Source organism: Elgaria multicarinata, chromosome 1 (genome assembly GCF_023053635.1).
Source record: "Elgaria multicarinata webbii isolate HBS135686 ecotype San Diego chromosome 1, rElgMul1.1.pri, whole genome shotgun sequence".
Classification (NCBI taxonomy): Eukaryota; Metazoa; Chordata; class Lepidosauria; order Squamata; family Anguidae; genus Elgaria; species Elgaria multicarinata.
In genome coordinates, this window is record NC_086171.1 from 25,897,284 (window position 1) to 25,911,918 (window position 14,635).

At 39.1% G+C, this 14,635-nt stretch overlaps 1 protein-coding gene across 1 annotated transcript in view; it reads right to left on the reverse strand.

Annotated features, from left to right (window-relative positions):
• ODAD2 (outer dynein arm docking complex subunit 2) overlaps positions 1-14,635 on the reverse strand; it is an 87,015-nt gene that overhangs the window by 30,499 nt on the left and 41,881 nt on the right. Inside the window, exons 15-16 of the mRNA XM_063128456.1 lie at positions 13,475-13,717; positions 3,435-3,549 (exon numbers count right to left, since the gene is read on the reverse strand). Coding sequence (XP_062984526.1) covers positions 3,435-3,549; positions 13,475-13,717 — 358 coding nt within the window. The remainder of the gene's footprint in view (positions 1-3,434; positions 3,550-13,474; positions 13,718-14,635) is intronic.

Below are 14,635 nucleotides of genomic sequence, written 5' to 3' on the forward strand. Positions count from 1 at the left end.
TCTGAAAACATGGGTCAACCAACAGAGGAGGAGAAGGGAGTGCTAAGAACTGGTAAAAAAGAAAGGACAACAAGCTAGGCAAATTCCAGGAGGATCTTGGAGCTGCACAATAAAGTGTCTGACCATACTGAGTCCTACAATTAAACAGCACACCGAGTGGCTAGACCCAAGAGCAGTTATAGTTTTCAGGCTGAGAGCACAAAGGGGCCACCAACAGTGGGCAAACTCAGGAAGAGGTTGAACAAAAGATACAATAGTGTGGCTCTGGATGATGAATAGAAGTCTCCCAGAGGCCACTTCACTGAAGCCATGTTTCCAAGAGACAAACAGGTAGATGGAATAGAAGTGAGGGGTATCACAGTGGATGCCCAGGTGGTACTCTACCTATTGATTTACCATGAGGTGAAGAAGCTTCAGCATTGGGTCATATATCCTTCAAAGGTTTCAGATTGTCCAATTTAAGTTACCCTCATGATTCACTTCATTAGGTTGGTGACTTACAAGGTCAAAAATACATTTGTATTTTTATAGAGCTACCCTACTTTGCATACTGTCATGCCCTCACTAGAGGAATCCTCCTCAAAGGAATAAGTAGGGCCTCCAGAAACCAGGGGGACACTACATCAGTCACTGGCACCAAACCAGGAGAGATGGCTTCAGGTCCTTTCCTGTTAGGGGGACGGGACTCTGACTCTGGAGCAGATGCTGAGCAACCCCCTAACTCCCAGGAGTGCTGTCGCCTCAAACAAGAAGACAGTAGGCCTCCTGTAAGGAGTGTCTGCTTGTAAAGTTGGTCTCCTCAGGAGAAAGCATCTCCTCTTGAGTAGGGCTCTGGCCAGACAGCTCTGATGGACAGCAGATGAGCCTGCGTGGGGTTCAACTGCCGTTATGAGTAAAGCCAAAAGTCAGAGTTTGCTAGTTGCTGGAAACAACATCTCACCAGCTTCTCCTGGTTTCCTGACCCTGCCCTCTGCTTGAACCCCTGTGCTATGACCTTGGACTCCTGCTTGTATCTGCTACTGGATTGTCTATGCATTGGACTACCTAACTGTGCTTTGACTCTTTGCCTGTTTGATCACTCCTGCTTTGCCTGAACTCCCTTGAACAGAAACCTGTCTGCTGGAACATTGGCCTGGGTTATTACTTGGTCTTGTGGTCAGCCCTATAACTAAGACTGTTACAGTCAACACAGGATACATACTGTAGAAGGGCAACTTTTCTTAAACCAGTTACGGCAAAAAGACATATTGGTTGTGAACTTTACTTGCAATAAAGATAGTTGCCACAATCCCCTTTCTCATAGAGCCTTCCGCAGAACAAACACATTAGGCAGTAGGGTGATGCCAACAAAAATACAAATCACATGACTGCAAACTATCATGGTAGAACTTCTTAGCACCAGTTGCAAATATCTGTTGCAAGTTTTGCATACACTTGCAGTCTCAATGATGAAGTAAAAGTGATTGGGACATTCATGCCCATCCCTACATATACCTCCAGAGATTTCTGTGATCACAGAGTTACATTTCTATCCCACTGTGATTGCAGAAATCCCTGAAATTGTATGTATTAGTATACATGTGAATTCCTGAAACCAGCCAATTGTGATATTGGTATGGTTACTGCACACAATGAAACTGTTTATCCACGTGGATTGGATCATCTGGATTCGAGAAATTAAGTTGCTCTTTTCAATACTTCTCATAGGCATACATGGCAAGCCAGATGAGATCATAGGTCCCAGGCTGAATTCTGAACCAGCCCTAAGTATCACTGTAGGCTTAATCCATATGGTAAATACATGTTAAAAAGAACTTGCAATAGATAAAATACATATATCCTGTGTAAGACCTAGTTATTCAGGGTAAATAGGGAGGGTAGCACATTCTCTACTTTTCCATCCCATAAGCTCAGGTCACGGTACATAGGTCTCTTATCACTCATAATAGCTTAATTCACAGATTTATGTGTTGACTTATGAATATAGCAAGAAAAACAGAGTTAGCATTGAACAACCATAATCCCAAAGATATTTTTCATGTTTTACAAAAAAGTTAAGGAGCAAATTAAAGTTAAGGAGCAAATTAAACTGAAATATGTAGAGAATCATGCCTTATTTGAACTAGTTCACAAATGTCATGATAATATGAAGAACGATTTTTGCTGAAGTTTAAGTCAGCTCAAGAGATTATCCACAATTTTTCCAATTAAAAGTATCTGAATAATTTTGGATCCTATCTGTCTTTGTTTGGGATCAACGTGGCAACCATGCTTAAAACAAAGAAGACTTTGTAATTTCTGAATATTTTTTAAGTTTACTTTATCCACCATGGGGAATAAAGTAGTATCATGACTACAAAATGACTTTCCAATATCAACAGAGCTCAGAACACTTTTCACTGCAATTCTTCATAATTATTTGCTTTGATTGGCTAATACGCTTCCACTCTGTCACAGCAATTACTCCTACCGTTATGGTTTGTAGCTATTGAATTAACCAGCTAATTAATCTAAATCGACTTCTGTTAAGATGATTCTGTTGCCTACATGACTGCTCCTTTTTTGTTTTGTTTTGACAACACATTTCAAAATAAATATGTTTTACATTTTATGTATGACCTACCACTACAAAATGGTAGGTCATACATAAGGTCATACTTATGGTTGCCACCATAAAGGAGCAACACTGCTTGCCATAGTACAAAGAAGTGTTGATGCAACCTTCTCTTTCCTCTCTCTGTGCACCAATGCAGGCAGCCAAGGTAAAGCTGGATCTGGCTGGCTGTGAGGGAGGAGGGGAAGGAAGAGTTTCACATAACACGAAGGGCGTCATCAGACAAGTGTTTTATTGCACCACCTTCTGGAATCGGCCATCCAAGTAGGAGCGGAACCATTGCAACGCAGGATCTCCAACTCCCAGCTCAGACAACCTATCCAGAAGGATACCATGGTCGATGGTATTGAAAGCTGCTGTGAGTTCCAGGAGAACCAACAGGGTCGCACTCCCCCTGTCTCTCTCCCGATAGAGGTCATCCCACAGGGCGACCAAGGCAGTTTCCGTTCCAAAACCAGGCCTGAAACCCGATTGAAATGGATCTAGATAATCCGTTTCATTCAAGAGTGCCTGGAGATGACCTGCAACCACCCGCTCAACCACCCGCTCAAGCAGAAGGAGCAGGAGGTGGACGTCACTGTGAAAAGGACCCACGGAAATCCACAAATGGACAGTAACGAGTGTGCGATAAAACGCTCATCTAATGATGCTCATAATTGTTTTCTGCTCTTTTAGGAAACTGTCAGTCCCTTTGTAATATCTGCAGCTATGCCCAAACACAACTTTCATCTCTTCTGATTCTTGCTTACTGCTAAGTTCATAACATTTGCTGGACATTTTGCTAGCAATCTAAAAAGATACGTAGAAAACATTTTCTCACCTTCGCGTTTTCAATGCAAGGACAGATAGCCCAGGCTGCACTTGCCTGAACATCTGGATGATGATTTTTCAACAAAGACCATAACAAACGAACACCATCCAAGCGATCAATTATTCTGTTAAAAAGAGATTGTGAAGACATTCAATTAAAAAGCAGAAGATGTAACATATGCATTAGCTAATCTTGTGAGATATTCTTTATCAACAAGTTACATTTTACATGATGATATTTTTTATCACTAAAACATGCCAAAATTCTTTATAAATGTATGTTTGTAGAAATGTGTTTTACAACAAGATATAATTTATCATTGACCCGATTTGCATGATCAGAGCAGCTTAAACAAGCTGCAGCACATGCCTGCGGGTGCCAGGCACCATTGCCTAATTACCTGCCCAGGCATGGCTAGTCATGTCATCCAAACCCAGGCAGAATGTCTTGTTTGAGGGGAAACAAGCCTCAAATAACCCATGGCATGTTGAGTCCTATAAGTGCTGTACAATTCCCCCCCACACACACACAGCACTTTGCCTGAAAAATATTTTCTCAAAAATATAAAAATAAAATAAACTATATTATAGAGCTAGGACTACTGTAAACTTTAAAAACAAACCATGTGACATTTTAACAAGCTGCATGCAAAGTCAAACCGAAATTCAAACATACTGGCTTCTTTCATATAGCAACAAATACTTTCCAAAACAAATATTTATGCCAAAAAACGTATGTACTTAACTCTATATTGAGTCTATGTTTAATTTATTTACTTTGCTGTATGACATATTTTAAATTTCTATGTTGCTAACCTAAAATTCGGAATTAAAATGGATCACACCACAGTGCACCCTTTGTAGGGCATGAATAACGTGCAACTTGTTTCCCATGCGTTCCCTACCGACAAGACTAACACTGAATACCGTGTTATAATTGCTTAAACATACTGTAATCAAAGTATCTTCATGTCTAGCTGAAAAATGAATTATCATCAGAGTCATCTTTAAACCATCTGTCTTATGTTTATATATCAATCAGTCTAGAGGATCATAACTTCATATTAAAGTCCACCGAGTACTTTAAAATGGAGAGGAAGACCAAACAAAACTTAATATCCTTTACAAACATGGCTTTGTTCAGGAAGATATGTAAAATTCAAAGCAGATGAAGTGAAGATAAAGAAAATCAGGCATACTTTGATTTATAACCTCAAATGTTTAATTCTACACAGTTCTGTCCACATCTTTAATTGTGAATACATTATTTTGGAAATAAAATAAAATACAGATTTTACCCATGTAAAAATCAAACAAGAACATCTAATTTCTGTTCATTATGTAAAATGAGTTTGCCAGGAATGAAAAGTAAGTAGAAAATCAGCCCAGTACGTAATCATACAATTATTTTGATGCAGACAGAATGATTTAGGACACGAACTCTCTGTCTAAAGCAACTACAGCTTTATTTAAATTGATGCAACCTGGTAATATAATTTTGCTTCCAACATCCAGGTATTTTGGAGAGGAGCAAGGACAATTTGAAACATTAAACAAGGCAGGCAGATTTACACTGCCAATATAAAGAACGCCAGCAACAAAAACCAGCATTTTACATTGAAAGTAGGAAATCAATTTTTAGACCAAGAAGCTGTAATAAAATAAAGATACAGGACACAAGTAGATATAAATAAAGTATGTAAATCATTGTTCTATATGAGGAAAGAAAAGAGTAAAATCTAAGGCACTTCTATATTGAATGAGTTCCAAATCATTATTAAATTATTTCAGAAAATCAATATTTTATTATCACTTATAGAACATTTTTACAACTATGTGAAGTGTCCCAAAGCTGCTTTTCACACTAGCCCCTTCCCGAGAGGTCGGTCATTAATAGTTACAAATCAACAATTAGGAACCTGAGCTTGACAAATAGTAATTTGATCAAGGCCACCCAATGAGTCCATACATGACTGAGGATTCAAAGCGAAGCTTTTCAGTAAAACTCCAGCACTGTATCTACTTATGCTAGCTCACATAAGGAGGCAATGTTTTGATTTCTGGATTTGGTTCTCATTGCACTTTGCCTTCAGAAGATACCTTAAAAACACCACTGCTATGCCTGCTGCAATCTTGCACTATCTTGAACTTGTCTTCCTTTCTGCCCCAGCATTCTGTTTTTAGAAAGAAAGAAATAAACTACAGCAGTCCATTTGCACTTGATTTGCCTTAGTGCCCCTAGATCCTGGCATCAAGTCACACCACTGAGGATTGCCAAGTGTTTTGGTAAATGACTTCAGACAAAACCGGTTTCCTGGCTCTGGCTTTCTGCAACCTGTTTCTCACTCGTCCCTTATTAATGTCCTGATCTTTCCTCTCTCCCTGCAATACATCCCATCCCCATCTACTGGGCTGTGATCCTCCAATGACGTGCCACCTGTGGCCAAGCATCAGACGATAAAACTTTCCCCTTGCTCTGGTACTGTAAGCCTCACATGCAGTCCTGTGCACTCCCGTCTGCATAGTTAGAAAAATTAGTGATTAGATGCAAAAGGACTTACAGAAATAAATGGACAAAAAAGTTCATGGGTTGGAACAAAACAAAACAAAAAAAAAGAGAAAGGAAATTATTATCCAATGACTTTCTGCTCTTCTTGTAAGCAGCAAGCAATTCAACATTTAGTTAGAACTTGCCTCCAGGGACCAAGAAGTCAGAGCTAAAAACCATTTTCCAGGCAGTGGGATCTTCCTGCCAATCTCCAGGAGGACTAAGGAATATAACAAAGAAAAACCTGACCCTCAAAGATGGCCATAAACAAACTATCACAACAACATTGAAACTGGCTCTAATATCCTATCAGGCAAAGGGTGAGTAGGATCATCCCCTTCCAATGCCAACATAGATTGAGAACAAGAAGAGCATAGAGTAAGACCACAATCTGAGTAACTACTCAGGGTGGGCAAAATGCCCTCCTGCTTACGAGAACAGGAATTCACCAAACATTTTCTTTTCCGTTCTCGTATGAAGGAGAATGTTCAACTGTTGGATGTATAAAAGTAGCACAGTGCAGAAAGGAAACAAATCCCCCATGCTCAAATACCATGGGAGTCACCACAGTCAAAGGCCTGAGGAGGCAACGTGTATGTGTCCGTCAGTGATCCTGGTCTTCGTGAAATCAACTATCCCGTCATTGGCAGATTTTGTTCTAGCCACAAGAGACTGTGGGGGAAGTGCTTCATCCATAAGAGCAATGAGGCACAGCGCGGTGTGCACAGAAACGGCCTTTGGGGCTTGCTTTGAGTTTAGGCAGGGGATATTTTGAATGTAGTTATGAGTCATTGTACAAAGGCTGGATGAACCATTTAGTCCTCTAACTCCAGGGCAGAGAGGGCAAGAGAGAGCCTGCAGCACTCATTCAACTTCTATCAGTGGCTAGAATATCTTCAGAGGTTGATTAGGCAGGGAGAATCATCTTAGTTCCACGGAAAGCTGGCATGTTAGAGATGGTGGCTGTGCTTCCACCTAAAGTGTTCTAATCCATGCTGCCTGGCTGGCTATTAAACTGGCTCCATTGGTCTCCGGCTCAAGATAGGGAGAGGGAGAAATGGTCCAGTCACTGTCCATGGTAAATGAGGTGCATCCAGAAAGGCCATTATAATAAGTCCCTTCCACTGATCTACTAGTCTTTCCTGACTGATTGGATACAAAGGGAGGGAGGTATAAACAGGAAGCCAAAGTAGAGGTTAGTGGGAGAATCCCACCTCCCAAGATCAGGCCTTCCCTTCCTCATTGTTGGGGGTGGGACCTAAACCAATATAGGTGGGAGCTATGTTGAATGCCCTCCTGCCTGTGAGGAGAGGATTAAGTTTCGGAAACAAGTTCCTGTTCATCCTGACAACTTTCTCTTTAAACAAAAATGAGGGAAATAAACAATTGCTAGTTTCACCTATAGAAAAATCCATTTAAACAGATGAATTAAAATAACCCCAAAAGGTGAAATGTTATCTTTTAAAAAGTTATGGTACAACAAACTTGTTACTTAGGACTAACTTCTTTTGAAGTGAGCCATAGGATTGGCCAGCATGGCCTATGTGCAAAAATGCCTTCGTCTTAGCTAAGGACTAGCAGAATTCTATAGTTAACAGACCTAGAATGAAAATTTAACACGTTTACTTTTGTTGGCTTCTAAATTTGTATTCATTCATACTTAGCATTTTAGACATTGTTCTGGTCCTAGTTTCTTAACTGATATTAAGTCAAAATGTTGACATTATGAGGTCAGTACCTAAGTTAAAGATGGCCTAATAAAGATGGCTGACTGCCTTATTTATTCATGGTCACCTGGGGTGAATGCCACAGAAGATTAAATCATACTTTATTTGACATGATGTAATTTAATTCTTGATGGTATCTTGAACAAGCAAATATTTGATATAATATATTTAATAGGGCTGAGCTGAATTTTTGTGAGGTTGGGGTTTTGTATCAATACCTGCATGCCTGAATAGGAAGAACCTTCTGAATAGCTAAGCAAATTGCACAAAAATTGTAAGTGTTTCTCTGAGGTTTGCCCAAAACTTGGGCAGTAATCACAGCTCATACAAGGTTGGGGGAAAGCTGTCAAAGGCTGGCTTTTAAGATTTCAAGGAACTATAGAGTTCTGGAGCAAATTTAGTGGGGCAGGGTTAGGAAGTATAACGCAGCTTGTGGAAGCTTCTAGACCCTAATAAGCTAAAGATTAGGCAGAGTCCCTAGTCCCCGTGAATGGTAATAATTCCATCACATGGCTGGAGGAGGGCTTAGAACAGGGACAGGCAATGGTGCCAACCAATGTGCCCAACCTCTCCCACTTTTTTTAAAAAAAATAATGAACACATTTTCTTACCAGCACCTGGGATTGCTGTGAAATACGTTTCTGTTGGTGTTGAAAACTATGGGTTCAAAGGAGTTGTTTAGTGTGTTGGGGCTCAGACCTCACCTCTGCCTTCTACTCAATCTTTGTGGCAAGTTACTTGTCCTTTGCCATGCCTCCCATGGTGGCCATTTTGTGATGGTGCCAGAACAATTTCTCAAATTGCTAGATGAGTTCTCATCTCAAAAAAGTTGTGTACCCCCAGCTTAGTGAGAGTAGTAAGCCTTTATTCCAGCAACAGCAACCCTGCAAATGAAGGACTCTCACATGGAGGCATTGGTACCCTCACAATCAGTACCCTCATGTGAATCTTGCAAGGCTGTGAGAAACTTTGCATGTTCTTGTGAGAGATCACATGAGGGCCACCCAACAGTTGAACAAGGCCTTGCTCGTTGTGAACTTGGTGTAGCTGGATTGGCAGTTGAGATTATAATCGGCTGGAGTAATTGGCTCAGTAAGCCTCTTGGGAAATCCAAGGTATCATTCCATAACAGCTCTAATTGTTTCCTAAAATACACCTGTACTTAAGCCAAACTTGGTCACACTGCAGAATTGATTACTTATGTAATTTATATTGCAATATATTTGCTAGCTCTTGATTTTTTGTTTAGGACACTTGCTACTTTAACCAAGAAGCCTTTAATACATGTGCTCAGATCTCCTGGATTGCCAGGGCTAAATCTGTTTTACTGCCAAGATAACAGTTCTAAATGAAGTCTCTCTTTCTACATGTTAACAATCTTAATCTACAGCAACTCATTCTTCTGCTCTAATAATTTGATATTGAATATTTCCAGGGTAAACAAGCCCCAGACTTACTCAGACACATGCACACACCCTCGACATCTGTTTCTTATATCTATCATCCTTTTTGTTACGCCACTATATGCCAGGACTCTTGAGAAGTCTGACTGCATCTCCTGCCAACTGAGACCACATACACAAATGTAAACAGTGTTATACTGACTATATATATTGTGCTCCCTGGTAAAATTACAGGTTTCAAATCCTACAAAGCACAATCTCATCTTTTGCAAAACCACAATTCAACTCTTTTAGACTTAAAACAAGAAAAAATTGTTACAAACTGCTTTGATAAATAGTATTGTAAATCAGGGACTCATGCTACATCTGGCTGGTTTTTTTAAAAAAAGCTTACAGTTTTAGTGCAAAAGACACAAAACCTTAAGACTGAAAGCTAAGTTTGATGTTAAATAGAAGGTCATAGAAAATCCAATAACAATTTTAAATGGACTGCAGAATTAATGGTAGTTGTGCAGGATCACTAACACACACTTGTACGCACGTGTGTACACACACACACAGAGTTGGAAAAGGTTTTCCAAGAATAGATTCTACTTAATCTAGAAATAACTACTTATATTAGAACAAGTTTTCCTATTCCATTGACTTTTATATAACAAGCTTTTATACCAAGAAAATAGTCTTCTCCTATTAAAATACTTAATATTGTGATTTATTGCCAATGGGAAGTATCTATGTGGCATATGTCACTTTTATTGTCTGAAAACTACATCAGTGGATGCTGGCTGTCATTATGCTGAAAAATGTGTCATTTACACAAAAGAAAATTTCCCTGTTTCAGTTTATTCCAATTGGAAAACAGAAACACTGCAGACTACCTGATGACTAAGCCTGTTTAGTCTTCCTTAACTTGAGCATCTTCAGACAAGGGGAAATCGTGTTTCCTTACCGTCGCTTACAGTCGCTCTTGCTTCCTGCTTTCTTCCGCATTGGGAACGAGTTGAAATTACAAGGCGAAAGAGAGCAGAGACCACGTGGCCCATGCAGCTCAATGGGAACAGCGCCCTCTAGTGGGCATTTTATAGTGCAACTTTCCTGCACACGAAATACAGTATTTCTTTTTTTTAAAAAAAGGCTTTTCTGTGGATTAATTTACAACACTAAAAACAGGGAATAGAGCAGGAGATATGCAAGAGGATCACTGTGTCGCCAAAATGACCCGCAGAGATTTGTGAGTGGACAGCTGCATGTGTGCGATAAAACACTCGTCTGAAAAGCTCATTTGCTCCGCCTTTTCTTATAAATTCCCCATTTCAAAGGCCATCTGTTTAATGCAAAGATTAATTTGCCAAAATGTTTTAATTGCATTTTTATTGTATCTCTAAATAAAGCATTTTTAAGACAGTGTATGGTAAAGTTTAACATCTCTTGATTGAGATAGCATGTGGTATGAGTTATCATGTATGGTAAAGTTTGACACCTTTTGCAAATTATCTTGTTAACATTTTCTAAAATATTTTTGGCTAAGTATCTTTTCTTCCTGTTCACCATATAAGGAAACCACTTTGCCAGCCACAGGAGAAGGACAGATTGACAGAACAAATCTCCTGTTTCTTAACCAAAAATTAATTTTACTAAACTCTTATCACAGATTAAGTATTCTAATGCACAGCGCCTGTCTTTTAATTATTATTATTATTATTTTAAAAAGAACATTCTGGCTCAGGACTACAAACTAATACAGAGAATACTTCCTGTAGTGAAAAGAACTGAAAGAAATGAGAGCTGTAAATCAGGCAGAGAAGCATTGTAAAAAATGATAACGTTTCTTCCCAAACTAACAGGAGTACCGTTCTTCCATCTTAAACAAGGTAACCTTTGTAAGACTACCATTTTAGCCATTAATTTGTCTTTATGTTAATGCTTTTGTTGACCACATTCTGGTAAAAAAAAGCTGTCTATACTGGATACAGGAGCAGTAGGCTCTGAACAGTGGAGTACTCCGGAAGTTTTACTCCTTCCAATTAGCAGTTTGGATTTCTTTGCTATATTATGATAACTACCACTGTTGGGTTAATAAAAAAATTATATACAATATCCTATCATTCTTTGTGAGATACGATGTGAAGGTGATTCAATTTACACATCCCTTTCTAACCCTTGACTGGCCCCTATGCCATGCTTATACTTCTGCCCTATCTTGCCACTGGGTGACAGCCAAAGCATGGAAACAAATGCTTCTTTTAGGAAATTGGAATCACTGTGCCACTCCATGAATATCAATTGATTTAGGCAAAATCAACCAGGAGGGGAAGATAGCTATCTCTTTTCAACACTGGTTAAATATAAGCGGAGAACTGTGCCACGTCCTGATGGAGACCTGCACGTTCTACAGGAACATTTCTCATGAAATTCTAATGTTGGGTCTGAAACTGTACAAGCTTCACATTATACAAGTCAAACATCAATAACTTCCTTAATAAAATAACAGTCTTCTTCAGTTCACGCTCTTAATGTGCAATGCAGGGGAAAAAAACGTAATTTGGTATTTGTTTAGTTTCCATGTACAACTACTAAAATATTCAGTTTAAACAGTACTTCAGGAAAACACTCTTACAGTGCCAAGTATGCAAATTATTTTTTTAAGCCTAGATGTGCAGAAAAGTTAGAAATATCCTTCACCCCAAAGTACCTGAAAACAGAAATTTATAATCCAGGTTTGGGAGGTTAGTATTCAGATAATATCAAGAGAGGAGCCATAGCTTAGAGGTAGAGCCCATGGTTTATATGCACAAGGGCCTGGCATCTCCAACTGAAACAGACCTCTCTACCTCAGACCTTGGAGAGTTGCTGCTACTGATTGTAGTAGCAGATAATATTGTGCTAAACAGACCAATGGTCTAAGGCAGCTTGATACGTTTATGAGGCTTGAGTTTTATAACCCTTGAAAGTTACTGATTCTTATCTGACTACTAAATACAGCGAATCTTTAGTTCTTATGCAGTACATTTTACAAAGTACGTGTGTATAATCATACTATCAGAATCCAAGTGAATTCTTCGGATTTAAAAAAGGAGCTTGTGTAAGTTCTGAAAAATGATGTGATCTGCTCTCTCTCTCACACACACATCTAGAATGATTGCATGTTGATTCCACATAACGACAGACACAGAGAAAGCAAAGACGGCACCCATTGTGTCCATCAAAATATCTTCCCAATAAAAGAGAATCTCTCCAATTAACCTAACTTTTAAGGTTACATTATGACAGGTGGCAGAGCTCGTGGGCTTAATTCCATTTCGGAGGAAGTTTTGGGAGTCCCCATTTCAGTGATGGGTGGAGCCAAAGGCAAAAGAGGTTGGGCCAAAATACCAGCATATTTTAGCTTAAAGCTCTTACTGTCATGTCAATAACAGGAGAGGCATTGCCACCTTGTAGAATTTGGGGTGGGGTGGGGAGGGAAATTGCACAAAAGCAAGGGAACCACAAAATGATGAGTGCAGGGGGGAAAGGGACGGGACAAGGGGAAGAGGACAGGGCTCACTGGGGAACTCTGGAGGGCCAGATTGGACTCCTAGAGATTGGACTCCTAGAGCTGAGGTTTTGCACCCTTGCATTATGGCAAGTTAGGACAGAGAGGCCAAGATATAAAGAGCTGTAAATCCGAAGTTATGTTTCTCAAACAGCAGTTCTCCAACTCCTTCCTCCATGCCACCTGGTAAACCACTTTTGAAACTCAGGGAGTTTAACAAGAAGTTTGTGATATGGCATGTGGGGCTGCCATGCAAATAACAACAATATATATACACACACACACATATACACACATACACACACATATCCATCCCACGGAGCAAAGCTAAAGTAGCTGGTTGGGTTTGGGCCATTTATTTATTTATTTATTTATTAAGACATTTCTATCCCGCCCTATATCATAAGGATTACAAATAAAATCATACAACCAATATAAAACGATAAATTTGCGCAGCTAAAAACAAATTAAGCCATTAATAAGCTAAAACCAATACAGAATTTAAAAACAGTAAAACCAATTAAAACAATTAAAACTATGTACAGGCTTGGTTAATTTAGTCATCAAAGGCTGTGTTAAAAAGCCATGTCTTAACTTGGCACAGGAATGAAACCAGTGCCGGCACCAGTCGGACCTCCAAGGGGAGGGCATTCCACAGTCGAACATGTCAGGGTGCCACAACAGATAAAGTAAAGAGAGTGATAAAAGTATATTTCATAGCCACCCTAAACAAAGCCATCAATGATTTTACCAAAATAGCCACCCTATGAAAATATAAATATTGGGACACTACTGAAATGCCAATGTGTGCATGGTTTTGTTTTTTAAAAAAGAACTTACATCATATTTTCCGGTTCTGTTGCACAAGATCCCACTGCTTTGGTAACATTCACAAGAAGAGCTTGATTGGTTCCAGTAAGTAAAGCAACGAGGGGTGGGATACCACCACATCTGCGGATAATGCCCCGATTGGCTTGTTCTTGGCAACATTCACCTAGAGCTCCAACAACATTCACAAGAACTTCTTCTGGTTGATCTGTTAGCAGGCCAACCAAAGTTTCTATAGCTTTGAACTCCCGGAATCTAAAAGAAAGCAATAGAACATAAATGTTAATTTCACTATAACAAATCGCCTAAAAAACATTTCTTAAGCTCGTTCTTTGAAAATCACAAATTGGGCTCAAAGTTTTTGGGATTCTAAAAATACACAAAGTTGGATCCAGACCTAGACATTCTTTGAAAAGACCAACTAAAACCTACAGGGCATAAATTAATCACAACTAACGTGTCCAATTGTTTTAAATGGGTCCGCTCTAAGTATAACTAAGTCTGGATCCAACCCATAGTATTTGGCTTTCATTGTACTCATGTTATACTTTCTGAGACTATATCAACATTACACATTTAGGGTAGTTCAAAACATGTTCAACTATCTTTGGTGCTGGGGGTCTTTGGTGTTGAGTGCTGTTTATTTCTTTTATTTTTGTATTTTTAATTGCGCTTTTAATCTATTTGTTTTATGATGATTATTTTGTTTTTATCTTGGTCTTATTATTGTAAGCCACCTTGAGTGCCATTCTTTGGTGAAAAGGTGGAATACAAGTCAAATAAATAAATACATTTTAAAAACAGATCTGAAGCTGGGTTATACAGGAGATATAGACATACCACCATATTAATGACATAATTCTACATCCATGGAAGTTAGCAGCTTATTTTACCATAGCACTTCAAAGCTGGTATTCTCAAAATTCTACGATGGCAAGAACAACTATACAAGTATTCTTTGGGAACTACACACTAGCCTACACTTGATCACATTGCACATCAGTATTTTAGCATGTTTGGATTTCAGTACAATAACAGAACTAGGCTGGGCATTGTTAGGGCTTGCGTAGCTAATTTCAGAGTGAACATGAATACACATTTGCAGCATCTAAATATACATTTTAATAACTCATAGAGAGCCATTAAATCTTCACTGCTTGTTCAGGTGCTTGT